Here is a 20,524-nt window from a genome sequence, read left to right as displayed (position 1 = left end):
AGAACATCTGCTGTGGCAGGGACAGAGAGGGCTTGGAGAGAACTCATACTCTTTCTTTCCTCTTTGTCCTGGACGTGCCACAGCTCCTTTCTGCTCAGAGCTCACTGGCCAGAGCTAGTCACATGACCTTGCCTAAGTGCAAGAGAGGCTGGTAAGGGAGGTCTTCTTTGTGCCCAGAGGGGACAGGAGATCCAGATGTTGGTGAGCACTGGTAAAGTCTACCATACTTATTCATGCCTGTTCAGGGAAAATGCTACAGTTAATTAAATCCCTTTCTTGCCTCTGAGGTTCAAGAATCATGGTCTCAGGGCCATAGGTAGTGCTTTCTGCTTAATTATAATGTTTCTACTAGGTGCTACCCCACTCTCTGGCTGGATCCCGCTAGTGATGGGGAACTCACCCCTCGACCCACCATGCAGCTAAATCCAACTGTGGACAACCTATTTCAAAGTTCTTCCTTATATTCAGCTGACATCTTCCATCCACTGGCCCCCAATTCATCCCTGTGGCTCAGAGAACAAGTTTAATTCTTTTTTCCTGCATGGTTTTTTTTTTCCCTTTCCTTTTCTAAGCCCAACGTCTCTCTTGTTACTTACCTGCCCTGATGGCTCTCCTTTTCACTCACAGTTGGTTTGTTTTACCAACAAGCTCTCATGTAGGAGCCCCAAGTGCTGAACTGCAGAACTGGGCAGTGGAGGGGGTATGGCGAACCAGGGTGGGGAGCTCTAAGCAGAGCCCCCACCACAGACCCCCAGCTAGGGGCAGCTAGGGAGGGCTATCGTTGACATGGGTTCATTGTGTCTAAACCCCCTACATCTTCATGCCTGTGCGAGGATAAAGCTTGTTAAGCCAACACTCCCCAGGTGTTGCCTCTTCTTTATTTTATAGCTGTAATGGACTGAATGTTTGTGTTCCCCCCAGATGCATATGTTGAGATCCTAACCTCCAAGGTTTTGGTATTAGGAGGTGGGGTTATTGGGAGGTTATTAGGTCATGAGGGTGGAGCCCTCCTGAGTGAGATTAGTGCCCTTATAAAAGAGACCCCAGAGAGCTCCCTTGTGCCTTCCACCATGTGAGGACACAGTGAGAAAACAGCTCTCTGTGAATGAGGAAGCAAATCCTCACCTGGCTACGAATCTGCTGGCACCTTGATCTTGGACTTCTAGTCTCCTGAAGTGTGAGAAATAAATTTCTGTTGTTTTTAAGCCCCCTCATCTATGGGATTCTGTTATAGCAGCCAGCCAGACAAAGACATCCCCTTTCTTCATTTTTCCCAGTAATCTCATTAAGTTCTTAGGGAAGCATTTGTTTAGCTGTGGCTGCATTAGTCAGCAGTCAAACTTCTTATCACCACGTTTGAGTTGGGCTTTTGGCATTGGCAGTTGGGCAGACTCCATGTTTTTAGCGTTTTTTAGGTTTTGCTTTTAATACTTCATTTTCCCTTCCAAATTTGTGTTTGGCTATGTGTGTGTGTGATGACTATGGTGGTAGCCATCTAATTTGCTGTCTACTTTTTTTGTGTGTGTCTGTGTCATCATTTCTTTATTTTTTACAAGAGAAGACAGAGACAGTCAACTTGCTAAAGCCATACTTGAATGTTAATGCAAAAAAGACCCAGATGCATGAAGTATTTGTCTTAATTTGCTGTCTTCTGAACGTCTATTTCACTGCCAAAGTTTAGGGAAACAGGTATGCTGAGCAAGGAAGTGTTCCCTTTTATAGGGCTGGGTGGAATTTTGCGGGTGTCCAGGTAAAGAAGAAAATTCAGAGTCGGCATCTTCCATTATATCCACATTCTGCTCATATTTTGCCCCTGGCCAAGTACAGAAATCTTGGAGCAAAACAAAGAAGGCCCTTTGTTGCAACTGTCCTGCTATGTTGAGTCAATCCAGCCCATTCCTGTGCTGGCCTGGGATCTGGAACAGCTGGGAGGATGGGCTGTTAGAGAGATCAGTATGAAAACCAGGCTGTCCCTACTATTGCTTCCCTGAACTTCTGGGAGAATTGCAGGATCCATGTCCTATAAGGGTACTCACGGGGGAGGGGGAGATTTCTGTTTTAGATTAACAGGAGGGTTTATCATGCCAGAAGGTCAATATTTACCTTGGCTTCAGCTTGATGAGTATTTACTTCTCCGTTCAGTTGGTCTCTCTGCTGACTTCAGCAGAAGCGAAGATCTGCTTTTTGTCTGCCCAAGAGGATGCTGACTGATATTTTCTTATCAGAAAGGCCTGGAAACATAGTTGCGGAGGAGCCCACTTCTCTAGTGTGTGTCTGTTGGGGGGTTTGTCTACCTCCACCAAGAAATCTGATCCCTCTTTGTACAAACAACCCTGTTTCTAAGGCGCTTTTGAACTTACAGACGGGGGAGAGAGCACAAGATCGCAGACAGATCACTTCTCTCATCTCCTTATATGAAAAATGGGGAGATTCTGAGAACCCTGATTGTCTGTGTCAGAGTTGTGGTGAGAGGTCGAGGAGCTAAGGGCTCAGTGGCGCCCTGCTGACCCTCATTTGTCCAGTTTCCATTTTATCGAGGTTTGGGGGTGGGGGCACGCTGTATGATGCCTGAAGATCACCAAGGAAGAGAGGAGGAGGGAGCCAGAACTATGACCCCGGTCCCAACTCCAAGGCTTCAATGCTTGATTTCTTGGGCTCTTGGGAACAGTGGCTTCTGTCTCTCCTGGGGCTTTAGCATGTATTTGGTGAGTGCCGCGGGCACAGTATAGAAATACAGAGACCAATACTCATGTGGAGTTTGGATCAGAGGCCAGCCGGGGTGGCTGACGTTTGAGGAGGCACTGGACCTTCTGAGGGCACCAGTACGCCCTTTAGTTCGGGACTGCTCAAACTTTCCCGCTTTTGCCGCCACTCACAAGTATGTTTTATCTTGAAAAATAATGCAAATGGCGCATTCTATTCAATACTATTCCCTTATTTGTTTTAAAATAAAGTTTCATTTTAAATTGTCGACCACAGAGAAAGATGTACCAGGTTTATCCCGGGGCTCCAGAGTCTCCTGAGAAAGCTCCAAGCGCTCCTGGGTATGAGCCTGCTTGGGGCTTTGAAAAGGGAGCCATTCTTCAGTTTTATCCTTCACCAAAGCTCTGCAAATAATAATCATTAACATTTATGGAGCATTACAATGTGTCAGGCACATGATTCCAAGCACTTTGTGTGAATAATTCATTGAATTGTTTTAGCAAACCCATACATTAGGTACAGCTATTATTCTGATTTTATGGATGAAGAAGCTCAGAGAGGTTAGGTAACTTGTCCAAGGTCACACAGCTGGTACCGGTTGGAGTTGGACTCTACTACCTGATGTCCTCTGGGGGTGAGGGAGGGGTTAGAATGTGATACCACAGAATCCTTCTGCATTCTTCTCGGCTCCCATGGCCCCCCTTACGGGGCTGCTGCCGCTGGAAATCTTGCCTACAAGAGTGACGGCTTGCTAGGGTTGGGTTTATCCACAGCTGCCTTGGTGATAGAAGTGGAGGATGAAGGGAAAGTGAATTATAGAAGGCCAGAACTGGAAAGGTCTTCAGAGACAAGCCAGTCCACTCTTCATTTTACAAATGAAGATGTTGGGGAGGAGCGGAGAGGGAAGGGGTTTACTCCAGGTCGCCCAGCAAGTCAACAGGGGCACCAGGAGCAGACCTGGGGCTTCTGCGTCTGGGTGGTTTGTGTGATATCACATTTCTTGATTTTCTGCGTCTTTGTCTTTTTAATCCCTTGCCCTCTAAATGGAACCTCCTCTTGTTTGCAGAGTGTTTCTCCAGACTGCCTGCTGGCTTTTTAAAAATTTTATTTATTTTTGGCTGCTTCGGGTCTTGGTTATGGCATGCAGGATCTTTCGTTGCGGCACACAGGCTTCTCTCTAGTTGTGGCAGGGGCTCCACAGCACAAGGGCTCAGTAGTTGCGGCACGTGGGCTCTCTAGTTGTGGCGTTCAGGCTTAGTTGCCCCGCAGCATGTGGGATCTTAGTTCCCCGGCCAGGGATTGAACCCGCGTCCCCTGCACTGGAAGGCGGATTCTTAACCGCTGGATCACCAGGGAAGTCCCCCTGCTGGCTTTTGAAGGAAAAAAAAAAAAAAGCCCATTTTAACGCTTCCTAAAGAATAGTGTAAGCATCCTGAGGGTGAGAACCATGTTATTTGCTTCTCTAAGAGTGTTCACTGCACCAGGACAGTGCTGGACACGCAGAAGTTTCTCAGTACATGTTCACAGGGCCAGAATGAACTTTTTGTCCTAGAAGTGAAACAGAGGACCAGACTAGACCTGCCTTAGTCCTGAAGTTTCTGGGATGTATTAATTCTTTTCCTAAAGCTTTTCATCCTAAAAGAATCCTGCAGTTACGGAATAGTGGTATCCTTTCCTGTCCTTGGTCCCTCTAGCTTGGGTGCAGCCCATGGCACTGGAAAAATGAATTTAAGATAAAAACTAAATTCTTGTTCCCTTATTGTCTACAGCATAAAGCCGATTTACAGCAACATGGAATTCCTCTGGTCTTTAAGACCTCACTATGCAAGTAAAGGAGGGAAAGGAGGAAGACAGATGCTTAACAAATTCCTGGCGGGGGGCGGGGGGGGGGGGGAGGATGACCTCATCATTTATTGGGTGTTGGAAAACAGCCCAAGGAACACAGTTCAGATTCCTTTTGGGGGAGGCACTGAAAATCCCCTGATAACCCAAATTCTCCAAATCGTTTAGGCCTTGAGAAAAGGATGGAGGGCAAGGTGAAGGAAGTGGTCCTAGGTGCAAGTGACGTTTCCCATTAGGGGTCTGTCCACTCCGAGATGGGCTCTGTTCATCCCGATTCCTAGATGGAAATTCTGGACTTGGGAAGTGTGGAAGTTCCATTTAAAAGGCCCAGGCAGGGGACCGCAGTCCAGTGGTTAAGACTCCACCCTTCCACTGCAGGGGGCGAGGGTTCAATCCCTGGTGGGGGAACTAAGATCCCACTAAGATTCTGCATGCCTAGTGGCCAAAAAAAGAAAAGAAAAAAAAAGAAATAAAAGGCCCAGGTAGGATTTGAGGGAATTGAATGGGTGGTTTGGGGAGAGGATAAAGGGGGTTGGAGATGATATCTTGGTATTTGTACTCAGGAGGGTACATAGGGGAAATGTACATATGGATACATATTGGGATATGTAAACAAGAGGACAAAAGCCCTGGGAGCGGCCCTTTCCCTCCACATTTTCAACAGCATCTTCCGGTTCTTCCTTTAAGAACAATCCCACAGTTCTTTTACAAAATGGGTTGCAGTCGACGGAGCACTTCCATACTTGATGGCTTCTCTCCAGTCCTACTGGCATTTTACGGGACTAGGAGCTCCCCACTGTTAGCAGGGACAGAGCTGGCCTCAGGACCTCTGCCAACCCTTGGTTGCTCTGGGGAGAATTAGAAAAAGACTTTCTCCCTGGGGGAGTGGGGCACAGGGTGGATTTCAGGTTCCCCCTGCTTTGTGCTGGGTACAAGCCCTATGGGGATCCTGCGGTCCAGAAAAGACCAACTTGGGGCCAGGCTGGCCTTGGGCTCAGTGTGCGATCTGAGACCCAGCCTTCCCATCTGTAAAAGGTGGGATTGTATTACATCTTCCCCCAGGTCCTTCCCAGATACGATGCCTCATGAATCTGTGAGTCTAGGGACAGCTTCTCACCCCACATCAAATGCTTCCTTCCTTCCCAGCTGCTTCTCAGCTTAGAGAGACAGCTGGCAAGGTAGAGACTGGAGGTGAAAGGGGGATAGGATTCTGGGGAAGTCTGGGTGTGCAATGGTTTGGTCAAAAGAGCCTTGGACAAGGAGTGTGTATTTTTTCTGCTTAACTTTTTTGAGCCTCAGTTTGTACCTCTGAAAAATGGGAACGGCACCACCTTATATAGAGAGCAGTGCTGTAGGGATTAAACAACATTGCCCAGGTGAACTTGTCAGGCACAGAGTGGGTGCTCCGTACGCACTTGCGACCCGAAGAGGGTTTGGTTGGGAAGGTTCTAAAGAGTGTGTGTTTGGGGACCCAGGCACAAGATGTGGCTTTCGGGGCGCGCGGCTCCCCGGACCCCCAGCGGAGGAGGAACCCCAGCTCTGCAGCCACTGCCGCCTCCTCGGCCCCGGACCGCCGAGGGTTAATGAGAAAGCCCCACGCCCCCTTTGACGGCGCAGAGCCCACCTCGCCGAATTTGAAAAGGCGGCCCTGAGAGGCGTGGGCGCCCCCCAGACATTTCCAGCTCGGACCTGGGCTCCGCTCGCTCACCGGCGCGCTCGCTCGGCTCCCGGCGGGGGCCGCGGGTTCGGTCCGGCCGTCGGTGCGCTCCCGACTGTCCTCCCGCCCGGGACTCCGGGTCCCCGCGGGCGGCCGCGCAAGATGAAGCTGGCTCTGCTTCTGCCCTGGGCGTGCTGCTGCCTCTGCGGGTCGGCGCTGGCCGCCGGCTTCCTCTACCCCTTCCCGGCCGCAGCCCTGCAGCAGCGCGGCTACCCTGAGCAGGGCCCCGGCTCTCCCGGCAGCGGCTACGGGAGCCGCCGGTGAGTAGCTGGGGGCGGCAGGACCTGGGGGCGCGCGGCAGCCCGGGGCGGGGGGCGCGGGCAGGTGGGGTTTGGGGCTTGGGATCTTGGGATTGGGGGTTGGGGGCGCGGGCTGCCGGGTCTCGGGGCGGTCTGGGGCTGGGGGCGCGGGGGCGGGGTTTGGGGCTTGGGAAGGTGGGATTGGGGGCTGGGGGCGTGGGGCGGTCGAGGACTGGGGGGCTGGGGTCGCGGGGTGATCGGGGCACAGACAGTGGGGGCAGGGGGCTCGGGGCGGAGAGACTGAAGGTGCTGGGCTGGGACTGCGGTGGTCTCTGGCCGCGCCCACCCCCCCTTCCTTTCCTTGCTCTCCCAACCTTCGCCTCTTCGGCTCCCGAATCCGGGTGGAGGTGGCTCAGACCTGCGGCGGGGGCGCGCGAAGGGGTGACCGTGGCTGGCTGGGGCTCGGTGGCTCAGTTCCTGGACGTTTACCGGCTCACGTGGCTCCGCCGAGCTCACCTGCGCGGCCGAGGCTTTGTGTTCGGAGCAGGTTCCCGCGATGCCAAGGCCTTGCATCCGGGCCCCCTACTCTCACGCCGGCCGCCAGGGACACCGGAGGGGCGATTCCGTCCGGTCTTCGGGGCTGGGCCCGCGGAGGAGCCTCGTTTGCGTCTCCCCAGCCACCTGGGAACTTGGAGCCGGCTCCGACCGCATGAGTCCGTGGTGGGGTCGCAGAGGGAGCAGGGTCACGGAGCCCGCGGTGCCCGGACCCACCCGCGGCCTCCTCCTCCGCCGGCAGGTGGCGCCCTGGGCACCCCAGGACGGTTAGGGCAGCAACTTCTCAATCCGTGGTTGAATTCCCCCAGAAAACGCGTTAAGTACTCAAGTAAAAGTTGCCAAATCCCTCGTCTGCGTAACTCATTCGAATTTAGCTTTTCCCATTTAATAGTAACTACGACTCACACGGCTGTAACAGCCTTCTAGAACACACAACCTGCATTGGTAGCATCCACCTCTTTTGATCCTAAAACCACCCCAGGGTTAGCTATTATCTTTCCTTTAACGGAGGAAACTGAGGCTCAGAGAGAGGTCCCCAAATTCGGTGGCAACTCAGGACTCACCTCTTGTCTTCTTTCTCCAAATCCTGTGCTTTCCTTGGCACCACTCTGCTTATCGTTTATGGAGCAAGGCAAGAGACAGGTCCCAGTTCTTCTGTCCTCCATGGTGTTTACCAAGCCAGGGAGGGCTACCAAGATGAATTCTGGCAGCGTCTTGCATCAAGGAGACAGGGGTGTTTTGTGTTGAGAAGAGTGGTACACTTAATGGCTGGATAAGGCCGTTCTCAGAAGAGCATTTAAAGTGCTTCAGGAAAATTTTGCATGCAATTTTATTTCCTTCATTTTCTTTGGAAGTACTTCTCCAAGGCTCCTATTAGTATTACTCTCCAAACACCCACAGTAGTGTGGACTCTGCACACTTCCATAGGAACATATTTTAAAAACTAAGCTTCTCAAATCGCAGAATGATATGTCTAGCATGATCTCACTTATGAAAAAAATTGATCTATGTCTAGATATATATATATATATATATATATCCAGAAAAAAAGTTGGTAGGAAACCATTTTTGGCAGTTACCTATAGGGAGAGACCTGGGGCTGGACTAGGGGAGAGAGTGAAAGAGGACTCCCATTTTTTCCCTGTCTACTTGTGTCTTTTTTTTCCTTATAAATTTATTTATTTATTTTTTGGCTGCGTTGGGTCTTCTTTGCTGTGCGCGGGCTTTCTCTAGTTGCATTGAGCGGGGGCTACTCTTTGTTGCGGTGTGCTGGCTTGTCATTGCAGTGGCTTCTCTTGTGGAGCACAGGCTCTTGGCGTGCGGGCTTCAGTAGTTGTGGCACGTGGGCTCAGTAGTTGTGGCTTGCAGGCTCTAGAGCGCAGGCTCAGTAGTTGTGGCACACGGACTTAGTTGCTCCGCGGCATGTGGGATCTTCCCGGACCAGGGCTCGAACCCGTGTCCCCTGCATTGGCAGGCGGATTCTTAACCACTGCGCCACCAGGGAACTCCCTCTGCTTGTGTTTTGTTTGCATGTTTTACAAGGAGGGTACATTCATGTATTACTTTTGTAATTCAAAAGTGTGTGTGTGTTGGGGGCTGGGAGTGGGGGTGGGGTGGGGGGAGGCTCCGGCAGCCTGGACTCTGCATGCAGAGAGGGGCCAGAGGGGAAGTCCATGAAGGGAGCCAGTGAATGGGGACAGGGGTTCTGGCGTTTGGTGGGCTGGAACTTGGGGACCTCCAGAGACACTTGGAAAGGATAGTTTTAGCACAAATAAAAAAAGGCCCAAACAAATGTAATCTTCCAGAACTCTTTCTACCAGGATGGGAGCAAGGAGAAGGTATAATTAGGTTCAGGGAGGATCTGGATGAATTTGTGGAAAATGGATTTCTGAATAGGATATTGGGGGGTGTTAAGGACTTGGGGCGGGTTCCAGATGCTTGAGATGGGTGTTCCGGACCGTAACTGAGCCCTTCCATGCAAAGCCCTGTGTGGGCACTGCAGGCACCTGATTCGGGTCTGGGCGAGTTATGGGCTGGAGCTGGCCTGGTGTCACATGTTCCTGTGTCTTATTCGCTCCAGAAGCAGAAGCCTTGGGGACGGCGTTTGGCACAGGGCTCTTCACAGCTTTGGCCTCTGCTTGGCTCTATACATGTGTTTACAGTGGCTTGGTTTCAGCTGATGGGCAGGGCTACAGGGCTGTTTCTTGACAAATAGTCTTATTTCATGGTTGTTGCTCCTGTTGGCAGTTTGTGTTCTCCTTTCTATGTATGTGTGTGTATGTGTGTGTGTGTATGTGTGTGTACCTGTACCTACCTTCCTGGGCTGGGTGTCTGTGTCTAACACGTGCTGGGGACATCTTGCTTTGCCCAGGGATGCTCTGCTCTGGTCACCTCCATCATAAGCCCAGGGTGGGCCCCTCTGATGAAGCTATTTTGGCAAAAAGAAGAGGACCCCAATTCCTTAGAGGCCTGTTTCCAGTAGAATCTTGCAGCCCTGTGTTTGGGCCACTCATGACTTTTGTCATCCACAGTGCTGTTCGGATGCCAAATAAAAGCTAAAGGGAAATGTAACATTAATTGACCGGCAGGGTTGCACAAGGATGGAGCCTCTCAGCTGCCCAGCCCTGTTCTTCCCAGAAGAACTTGCCAGTATAAGGATAACACATTGGTGAAACTCTTTAATGGATGTATATCTCACTCTTCTCCTCGCCTCCCTCCCCTGATCATTCCCTCCCTCCCTTTCACAGATGGTGATTAGAAGTCTTGTCTGTTGTCTACTCCTCATCTCTGTATCCAACCCTAAAGGGTCCAACATAGCAGCGAGTCATCCAGACACGAGGAGTGAGAACCAGAAAGGGGGCCCCGCACCCCATCTGGGGTGCACATCTCCCAGCTGTTGATGGAGAGGTTTTAATTTGGATAAAAGTTAATATTAATTCTTGGAGTGGGAATGTTCTTCTAAGAGAAACCAGAAGAGTGGTGGGACCTGCCTGGATTTTAAGCAGGGGAAGAAATGAATACACCCAGAGGGCGTGTTCGTGGGGCAGGGGATGAGGGACAGAGTTGCTTTTTGCTTCTCCCCTGAAGAGTGGCACGCATTCCATAAACCTATTCCTTCTGTACAGGACCCGAGGCATGAGAACAAAGAGAGACCACATACTATAGGGCTGAATATCTATCTACAGGTTATGAATCAAGCTAACGGATGGTTAAATAAGTAGGTCCTATCCTCTAACCTTGATGAGTAATACCTTCACAGTGACCTGGAAAGCCAAGTTCAAATGAGGAATTCTTAGACGCTTTAGAATTGTCTGTTCTGGCAAGTGGTGGCAGGGGGAAGCTCCCCACGGCCCAGCCGTCTTCACTGCTTTTTGACTTTCAACTTCCTGTGTCTCTTTAGTCTTTTTCATTGTGTCTCTTGTTGTGTCTCTTTAGTCTTTTTCATTGTGGGAGAATCCTCTCCTTTAAAAGAAAGCATTTCGGGCTTCCCTGGTGGCGCAGTGGTTGAGAGTCTGCCTGCCAATGCAGGGGACACGGGTTCGAGCCCTGGTCTGGGAAGATCCCACATGCCACGGAGCAGCTGGGCCCGTGAGCCACAATTGCTGAGCCTGCGCGTCTGGAGCCTGTGCTCCACAACAAGAGAGGCCGCGATAGTGAGAGGCCCGCGCACCGCAATGAAGAGTGGCCCCCGCTTGCCACAACTAGAGAAAGCCCTCGCACAGAAATGAAGACCTAACACAGCCATAAATAAATAAATAAATTAAAAAAAAAAAAAAAGAAAGCATTTCCAGGGACCTCCCTGGTAGTCCAGTGGTTAAGACTCTGCACTCCCAATGCAGGGGGCCTGGGTTCGATCCCTGGTCAGGGAACTAGATATCACATGCTGCAACTAAAGATCCTGTGTGCCTCAACTAAGACCCGGCGCAGCCAAACAAATAAATACTTTTAAAAAACTAATAAAAGAAGGCTTTTCCCCCTGCCATTGACTTGGTGAAGAAGGCCAGTTGTCCTGTAGAATCCCAGGTTCTAGATTTGGCTGACTGCTTCCCAGTGGTGTAAATAATTGGATTCTCTATGCCCTGTATCTCTTCTATGTTAGAGATTAGGTGTAAATGTTTGATTAGATTTAGGATCTTTTTTTTTTTGATGGTGGTGGGGGAGGACAAGAACGCTTTATAGTTGGTCCAGTGGATCGTGTTATATCATATCAGGAGGTGTTATGGATTGAATGCTTATGTTCCCTCCATCCCACAACTCATATGTTGAAGCCCTGACTCTCAATGTGATGGTATTTAGACGTGGGGCCTTTGGGAGGTAATTATGAAAATGAAGGTTTAGATGAAATCATGAAGGTGGGGTCCCCATGATGGGATTTGTGTCCTTATAAGAAGAGGAAGAGAGACCAGAGTGCCTTCTCTCTCTTTCTCTCTCTCTCCTTCCCATGTGAATACACAGAGAGAACTCTGCTGTGTGCAAGCCAAAAAGATGGTCCTCACCAGGAACTAAATCAGCCTTGATCTTGGACTTCCCAACCTCCAGATCTGAGAAGTAAATGTCTGGTGCCTAAGTCACCCAGTCTCTGGCGTTTTGTTATGAAAGCCTGAGCTGACTAATATGGGAGGGCATGACTTTTTTTTCCTGGAGAGCTGGGTGTCAAACCTTCACCAGAATACCACTGCCTATAGGTTCCCTCCTTCTTTGCTCTCTTTACTTTGCAATTTATTTCGAAGAAACTAGGCTTTGATAGCATTTTCCTTGTTCAGGATTTGTTTGATTATATCCTCCTGGTGCCTGTTAACGTGTTCCCCTGTCCTCAGTGTGTCCAGAAAATTGGAATTGGATAGGGAGGCTCGATTAGATTTTGGTTCCTTCTCCTCCTCCTTATTATTATTATTTGTTTGGGCAAAATTACCTCTATAGTTGTGTAGCATTCTTCCATTAAGAATCATATCAGGAATCACACAACATCTTGTCATCTCTCCTCTTCTGATGTTAACAGTTGTTGATGATCACTGCCTAGGTCATTATTTCATTAAGGGTTACAAAACGGTCCTGTTCTAATTCTGACATTTCTTTTTCATTTAATTACTGGAATACTTGCATAAATAATTTACCGCTTATCTACTATTTGTAGGGAATCATGTTTTGAATTCATTTTTGATTTATCTTTCCATTGTTTCATTTTGCAAATGTAAGTGTGTGAGTGTGTCTTCCTTCTTTTTTTAAAAAAAATTATTGAAGTTTAGTTTACTTACAATGTGTTAATTTCTGCTGTACAGCACAGTGATTCATATATATGTATACATATACATAATTCTTTTTTATAATCTTTTCCATGGTGGTTTATCACAGGATACTGAATATAGTTCCCTGTGCTATACAGTAGAACCTTGTTGTTTATCCCTTCCTTTTTTTCTTATGCAGAGGTGGTGTACTAGTTACACTGTTCTGCACTTGGCTTTTTTTGTTTCACTTTGTACTGTGGGGATTGCTCTAGATCAGGGCATAGATAGCTTCTGCATTCATTTTGTTTTTCACGATTTAAAAATTTGTGGTTAAAATACACGTAAAGCTTACCATCTTAACCATCTTTAAGTGTACAGTTTGGTGGTATTAAATACATTCAGAGGGTTGTCCAGCCATCACCAGAATGTTCATCTCCTGCATTCATTTTTTTTTTTTTTTCTTGGCCATGCCCTGCGGCTTGCGAGATCTTAGTTCCCCGACCAGGGATCTAACCCGGGCCCCTGAAGGGAAAGAGCTGAGTCCTAACAACTGGACCTCCAGGGAATTCCCTCCTGTATTCATTTTTGTAGCTATGTAGTTCTCGGTGGTGCCAATGACTGTAGTTTTTTCAGCAAGTCCCCTACTGATAGACATCGTGTTGTTCTAACCTTTTGTGTCACGTGTAATGCCATATTAAATAGCCTTGTGAGTTATTCATTTCATATTTTTGCAAATGAATCTTTAGGATGCATTTTTTTAAAGCGGATTTTCTGAGTGAAAAGGTAAATGCATGCGTAATTCTGCCAGATAGTGTCAAATTTCCCGCCATAGAAGTTACACCATTTTGTATTCCCATCAGCAGGTTTTTCTTGGGATACATTTGAAGATGACACTTCAATGATGCTGGGTCAAAATAGCCTTGTGGGGATGAGAGCGGCCTTCCCTGCCCTATACCACCTGCCAGCCCGACCCACTCCTCACATTTGAGGGGTCTGGGGCAAGGGTACAGAGGGAAGCCCACACATTGTATGTCTAAATATTTAAAAGATATAATTCAAGCTTACGGACTGTTAAATAAAATAAATTCTGTCATTGACCTTGACAAACACCCCCTCCCCATGACCTGGGGGTGGGGGTCGAGGCTCAGGTTTAGAAGTCTTGCCTCCATGAATTTTGTGTGGGAACTTGGTGGTGCAGGAAGAGCCACCTTCCCCTTCCCTCCTTGTCCCTCCAGATACCCGGCCCTGGTCAGGCCTCACCCACACCCCGTGGACACTCTAGTCCAGCCCAGAAGCCCCTCTCCTTACCCTGACAACTGCCACTTGGCCATACCTCCTGCTTGAGTGTGCCCAGCTGTTTGGGGAGGGAGTTCCAGGCCCCTGGGTACCCACCTTTGCTCCATGAGGGGGGCTGTGGTCTCTGGAGGGTCACGTCCCCTCGGCCCCATGGTCTCCTCGCCCTGTGCGGTGGGGTGTGGCTGGAGAGGGGCCAGATTGGGGTCCTTGAAACCTCAGCGCCCAGGATGGGGCTCCTCTCGCCCAGGTTTAAGGCAGTTCTGGGGGGATGTGGAGTGAGTCTTGGGGATGGAGCAAGGACACGTGTACCCTGAATCCTCAAAAGTTGGACAGCCTTTCCCCAGATGTCCACGGTCAAAAAAGGCTGCATCGTGGTGACAGAGCTACACTGTGTCCAGATGTTCCCTTCCCGTGTCCTCCCTGCCATGTCCCCCGTGAGACAGTGAGCGCCAGGTGGGACATCGCCCGCCTGTTTGCGACCCAGCCCAGAATGGAGTCGGGCTCTGCCGGTGGTGTGGAGTGAACCGGATCGCATCCACCAAGGACCCACCAAAGCCCTGAATCCAGAGCGGATGTGGGTCCTACGGGGGGTCACTTTGCAGCCCCAGTGGCACGGGTCACATACTCTCCGTGGATGTGAAGACCCCTTTCGGAGATGATGGGGAGCTTTGGGAAAGGAGGCTTCAGGGTGGCTCCCAGGGACTTGCTCCTGTTCTTTTAGAAACACAGCTGTATTCTGGCCTGACGTTAGGGTATTTACCCATTTTCAGACTATTCTAAGAAATGGTGGGATGGATTTCAGAACATGCGACTGCTTATGGTTTTCCGTTGAGAAATTCTCTGGGAGTCAGTTTTGGAAAGGGTCTGACCCCTGCTATCATGACAGTGCTGGACCGCGCTATTTCCTCCCCGTTCTTCCTGGTCCAGCCTCCCCATCCCCACCCCCGGCTTCCCAGGCAGGGCCATTTGACCAGTGCAGAGGCCAGGGCGCAACGCTCAGCAGGGTCCATGCTTGGAGTTTAATGCTTTGCGCTCACCATCTCCAAATTCTCGATACTCTTATTCTTTTTTTTTTTTTTTTTAATTTAATTTAATTAATTTATTTATTTATTTTTGGCTGTGTTGGGTCTTCGTTTCTGTGCGAGGGCTTTCTCTAGTTGTGGCAAGCGGGGGCCACTCTTCATCGCGGTGCGCGGGCCTCTCACTATCGTGGCCTCTCTTGTTGCGGAGCACAGGCTCCAGGCGCGCAGGCTCAGTAGTTGTGGCTCACGGGCCCAGCTGCTCCGCGGCATGTGGGATCCTCCCAGACCAGGGCTCGAACCCGTGTCCCCTGCATTGGCAGGCAGACTCTCAACCACTGCGCCACCAGGGAAGCCCCGATACTCTTATTCTTAAACGTGTGCTTTGTAAGTGAAGTCCGATGGGACCATGGGGCACCAGGAACTTGATCCTCAGCTTTGACCATGACCCACCTCTCACCACCTCCTACTGCCTCCCTGGGGCGGGTTCTCCGCTACTCACTCCCCACCCCTCTGGCACCCCAGGTCCACCTGGCCTCCCCCTCTCCACACGCCCAGTGCCCGCTGCCACCCTCTGCCTCTGGCCGGAGCCTGGGTGTGGGCTCAGAGAGGGTTGGGATTGGGTGCCCGCACCCTGTGCCACCCTGGAGTGGGACGTGGCGGCTGCAGTCCCCGCCCTGGGCTGGCAGTGCTACCGTGTGCTCAAAGGGTGACTCAGCAGGGGAGAGCCTCTGGCCACACCGATCCTAGTGTGTCCTGGGGAGAGATTGCAATACCCTGAAGCGTTGCCCATCCGTCGTACGATGGTGGGCCCCTGGGAAGGGGATACGCCTGGCTTGACTTCCCTGCTCCGGACCGGGGCGCTGTGCTTCAGCCCGCTGGCTGGTGGGAAGGGTGGCATGCGCACTTACACACCATGGAGCTGCAGGGAGAGGTCTGCACTTGCCCCCCAAGGATCCCTGTGCACGAGGGAGCACACATGAAACACTAAACAAATGACAGATCGAGAGAGACAGAGAGACAGAGACCACAGAAGAGAGGAAAACACTTTGTATTTTACTATCTTTAATGACCCAGCTTTTTGAATGAGAGGTCCCTTAACTTCAGTTTGCCATGAGTCCCACAGATTATTTAGCTGGTCTTAGATACAGCAGGTTGCTGATTGGCTCATCACGATGAACTGGGGAGATTAAAGAATTGGGTATCCAGACGCACACATGACTCAGGAAGTCTAGGTCCTGGAGAGCTGTATTTAATGGCCTCCCCAAGTGGGTTTTTTTTTTTTTGGATGCCACCAGGTTTAGGAAGCACTGCGTGGAGAACAGAATTTTTTGAGATTCTTTCATCATGACCCGTAGTAGGAAATACCTTTTATATGGTGCCTGAGTCCATGCGCGCACAATTCATACACACACACACACCCAAATGCACACGCACATACCCCTGAAATAAGTTTCGCAAAATCATGCTTACTATTACCATATGTGATACTTTCTTTTTTATGGTACTCTATCTAGTTCATAAAAAAGTGCTTGCCAAGACTCAGAAAATTGATTCCACAGCCCCTCTGGCTTAAGACCAGCAGTGGGAGACTCCGTGCCTTGGGGGAATTCAGGGGTCTTCTGGCCCCATCACCCCAGTTCCCCTGCCTGGTTCTCTAGACTCTGACTCCGAAACCTCTTTCTTGTCCTTTCTGCTGAGCTGAGGTGCTTGGCCTGTGCCCTCCCCACCCCATACCTCGGCTCCACCCTCTTCTGGGGGCAGTCACACACCCCCTCCTTCAGGAAGTCTTCCTGGACTGCTCTGCTCCCCTCTCTGTGGGCGGCTCCCTGCGCCTCCTGTATCTGTGATTGCTTGTGGTTTTTGTACTGAGAACTCACTTCCTGCTCTCCTTCCCTGCAGATGGAATCATTTCTCCTACCTGTTTCCTCCCTAGCATGGCCCTCACGGGCCCACCTGGGACATGAGTGCATGAGCTGGGCCTGTGCCCTGAGCCTGGGCTGCCTGCCATCCACCCCTTCCTCTTGGACATGGGAGCTTATCCAGGCTGGGCATTTAACCACCCAACCTTTTCCGATCCCACAGTCGGTCGGTTGGAGGCTGAAGCTGGGGGCTGAACCATGGGGGAAGGGGTGTTCTGCCCTGAGCCCTGAATGGGAGGGGTTCTTTGTAAACTCCAGGGGGGTGAATGATCCCCTTTCCACCTCCCCACCCCCTCCACCTGTGGACCTTTACCCTGCCACTGGATCCAGGTTCCCTGGAGCCTTACATTCAGGAAGTTACTACAAGCACCTACTGCATGCTTGGTGCTGAGGGTAGTGAGATGATTGCTGATTCAGACTCAGCCTCTGCCCTTGATGAGCTCAGAGGCTGGTTGGGGAAGACCCAGGAGCAAGTGTGGAATTTGCTGTGACACAAATGTGTGCAAAGTGGGCCAGGTAGGCAAGGGGCGTATGAACAAGTACTTGTTTAGGGGAGTTAGGTGTGTGGGAGTTTGGAGTGTCTTTGTGCCTCAGTTTTCTCCTCTGTAAAATGGGGATGATCTACTTCATAAGGTTATTCTAGGCTTAGATGAGTTAAAATTAATAAATTGCTTCGAGAAATATGTACTAAACATTCTGTTCGTGCTTGTGGTGTATAGTGTGCTAACCTTGCAAAGATTGCCAAGAAGGGGGGGTTTCGCAAACATATGAGGCTGTGGAATCCTTTTGTTGGGATGGCGTTCCAGACTCCATACCTTGGGAAACGCTGGCCTGGTGGACCAAGGCTACATGCCAAGGCCTTTCTAGAGGAATCATGTTTGAAGTGGGTCTTGTAGGGTGAGGGGGGCTGTTCTCTGCAGTGACTGGGGGGTGCATTTCAGGCGGACAGGACAGCTGTGTAAGGGCTGGGAGGCGTGACGGTGCCTGACATGTATGGTTTGTGCAGTTGGGTTCAGAGTGGCTGGACCAAGGGCTGCGAGTGTGGGGCAGGTGGGGCCTTCGGAGCCTGAGGGTGAAGCCCCCTTTCTGCCAGCCCGAAGGAGCTTGGGCTTTGGGTCGAGGCTTGGTCACAGTGGGTCCTGTGTCAGCGTTACTGGTGTGGAGGAGATGGGGCCGGAGGAGGGCGGCAGCTAACAGGCAGTGTCAGGAACTCTGAAACAGGGCTGGGGCAGTGGGGATGGAGCCGCCGAGTGACGAGAGCTCAGAGTCTGTGCAGTTGGCAGCGGCCGGCCACTTGCTGGACCGCGGACAGGCAGAACAGGTTGCAGCCTGGGGCTCCTGGACTTTCCCGGTGCCCGTGGGATGCCAGAAGCTGGCTGTTTTGTTTCCTGGAACCTTGCAAAGACTCCCCAGTGTTTTCTCAGCTTTGAAAAGGCAACAAAGCGTGGTGTTCACGCACCTTGTGTTTTTGTAAAATACTTGTATTTTTAACATCTAGCGCAGGCTTGCGCGTATCAGGTGTTCCGTGGTTGCGTTTTGAGCAAGTGAATGAACAAGTGCCTTGACCTCTGTCCTCTGGGAAGCCGAGGGGGTGGCCTCTGCCCCCGTGCAGTTCTGTCGTTCTAAGAGGTCCTGGAGTGAGGTCCTTCTCTGTGCTCTACCCCCCGCCAGGCCAGCTCTGGAAGCCACATTTAGGGGAACCACCAAGGCCACCCGCTTTAGGGGGTCCTGCTTCTTCCTTTGAAGTAGGATTGGGTGGAAAATCACATGGAATGACCTCGATGTAAATATCTGGTGAGGCCTTTTCTTAAGGCCCCAGGGTTTTCTGAATCTCCTCGCCCTTCCTCTGGCTGTCCTCTCCCCCCTCAGCTTCTCTGTTATTTTAAAATCCATTCCCAGAGAAACAATTCCTATGGCAATAAGAACACGGCTGCAGGCTTCTCTTGGCTTGAACTGGTCCGACACTTCACTGCCGCTTTGGGAGTGTGCAAGCTGGACCCAGACCAGCTCTGCCTGGAGCAGGGGAATAGAGTAACAATAACTAACTGTTAGAGGATTTTCAGGAATCCTGAAGCAGATCCTATGGAAGGAGACACACGGCACGCTGTTCTCCTCTCTGAAGAGTCAGGGGTCCCCCGCTTCCTTGCCTGGGCTTCCTTTCCCTGCCTCCCTGAAACCAGGGTCTAGATGTTTCTTTGGTGGCCTGGACAAGACCACCTTGAAAGAAGCTGGACCCAGTGCAGGTTAATTCTGTAACACTTGGGCAAGAGGCGGGGGCTCCCACCTTCTGGGCCTCTGTCTGCCCCACCCCCAGTCGCCTCCGGAGTGATGGGCGGGAAGGTCAGAGCTGGCCAGCTGACTGCTGACCTTTGCCAGCTCCCCTGCTGCCCGTAACGATGTTGCCAAGCTTGTTCCGTCAGGTGTTAATGGAAGTTACGAGAAGCAGCCTGGGAAATGCTGGTGAACCAAGCTCAGGAGTTTCCTTAAGAAAGAGGGAGGGTGTGAAGAGCAGCCTCCGGAACCAGGCAGCCTGGGTCTGCATCCCCGCTCTGGGTGGCCCTGACCGAATCATCTGACCTCTCTGTGCCTCAGTCTCCTCATATGTAAAATGGGCATGGGTTTACTTCCTCAGGTCGTTCTGGGGCTTCAATGAGTTAATATTCATAAAGGGCTTAGAACAGTATCTAGCAGACACTCTGTGCAGCCCCGTGAAATGATAAAGGCTCTCCCAGAGTGGGCAGTGTGATGATGGACCTTGCAAAGCTTGGGGAAAAGAGGAGTTTCGCAGACATCTGGGACCACTGGATCCTTTTCTGGGGAGCGTGTTGTTTGGTTGGTGTTCCAGACGCGGTGCTCTGGGAAACGCTGGCCTAGTGGGTCAAGGTTAAATGCCTCAGCAGTTATGGTGCCCTCTGCCTTTTGCAGAGGACCTCTGGCTGGGGTCATTTGCAACCTCGCCCTGCAGTTGCCCACCCTGGGGCTGTGGAGGAGCCGGAGAAGCACAGAAGGGAGGGTCCTGTCAGCGTTTCGGAATCCCTGAGAGCCCACTCAGGTTTTCAAGGCCAAGAGTGAGGGATGGGAGCTGGTCCTCTCTCCCAGCAGAGCTTCCACCACTGGGTGGGGTGGGGCGGTGGATGAGCACAGAGGGTCACCCTCAAAATATGACTGGGGAGCAGGTTGGAGGGTCTGGGGTCCTGAGATGCCCGTGGTGAGTCAGAGGCTGAGGCGTTCTGAGGAGCTTTGTGTCCCGGGAGTGTGACAGCTGAGGGGACCCTGTGTGGCCCCAGGATGGGGGAGAAGGGACCGGGGGAGCCACAGTCAGGCCAGCGCTTCCCTTCATTGACTCAGCGCCTCACAAGTAACCTGAAACTAATAGGATTGGGCTGAGATCAAATGAGGAAATGTGTTTATTAAATATGCGGGCTCATTATTAGCGCAGTCTGCTCACTGGCCGAGGGCCCCACCTTTGCAGCTCCCTCCAGCCCGACACTTGCAGGAAGATGGACGTTTGCTGCGTGTGTGTGTGTGTGTGTGTGTGTGTGTGTGTGTGTGTTTGTGCCCATGCCTGGCTGCAGTTTGCAGCCGAAACATTTTATGTCTTTGAAAGGGTCTGGTCCCCTCCCCCTTCCACATTCTGGAAGGTCAGGGACTGTGTGACATTTGCTGAGAGGTCCCCCAGTTCCTAGCACTCAGGAGGTCCGGCAGAGGGGCTTCTCTGCTTGGAGCCATTGTGAAAGGCTCAGGCTTCCCTCTTCCCCAGAGAGTACCTTCTGGAATCTGGCCCTGCTGCAGGTTGCCCGCTGACCCTGCCGGCCCTGCTGGCCCCCGGAGGCGCCAGGGCCTTTGGGGAGAAGGTGGCAGTTTCCTTCTGATTTGGCTCCAGCTGTCTGCACCCCCGCCAGTTGCCTCTGGCATCTGACATTTTTGTCATTCCTGCAAGGGCTTATCTGGGGAATCAGCACTTACCTCTTCCTGCCCCTCCCTGATTGACTTGGCCAGACGGCTG

At 51.3% G+C, this 20,524-nt stretch overlaps 1 protein-coding gene across 4 annotated transcripts in view; it reads left to right on the top strand.

Moving 5' to 3' along the window:
- Positions 1–6,202: 6,202 nt before the first annotated feature.
- The window catches only part of COL26A1 (collagen type XXVI alpha 1 chain), a 176,371-nt gene continuing 162,049 nt past the window's right edge, over positions 6,203–20,524 (top strand). For 3 of the 4 annotated variants that reach the window (XM_082358782.1, XM_082358783.1, XM_082358781.1), the window contains exon 1: positions 6,203–6,522. In XM_082358782.1, the coding sequence (XP_082214908.1) occupies positions 6,365–6,522 (158 nt within the window). In that variant the 5' untranslated portion in view covers positions 6,203–6,364. Of the gene's footprint in view, positions 6,523–14,980; positions 17,035–20,524 lie in introns of those variants that run through there. The other variant, XM_082358784.1, reaches the window with a different exon arrangement.

Source organism: Balaenoptera borealis, assembly GCF_965194805.1.
Source record: "Balaenoptera borealis genome assembly, chromosome: 16".
In the NCBI taxonomy this organism is placed as follows: Eukaryota; Metazoa; Chordata; class Mammalia; order Artiodactyla; family Balaenopteridae; genus Balaenoptera; species Balaenoptera borealis.
The sequence above is the reverse complement of the archived record's forward strand: the minus strand, read 5'-3'. Positions and strand labels throughout refer to the sequence as shown.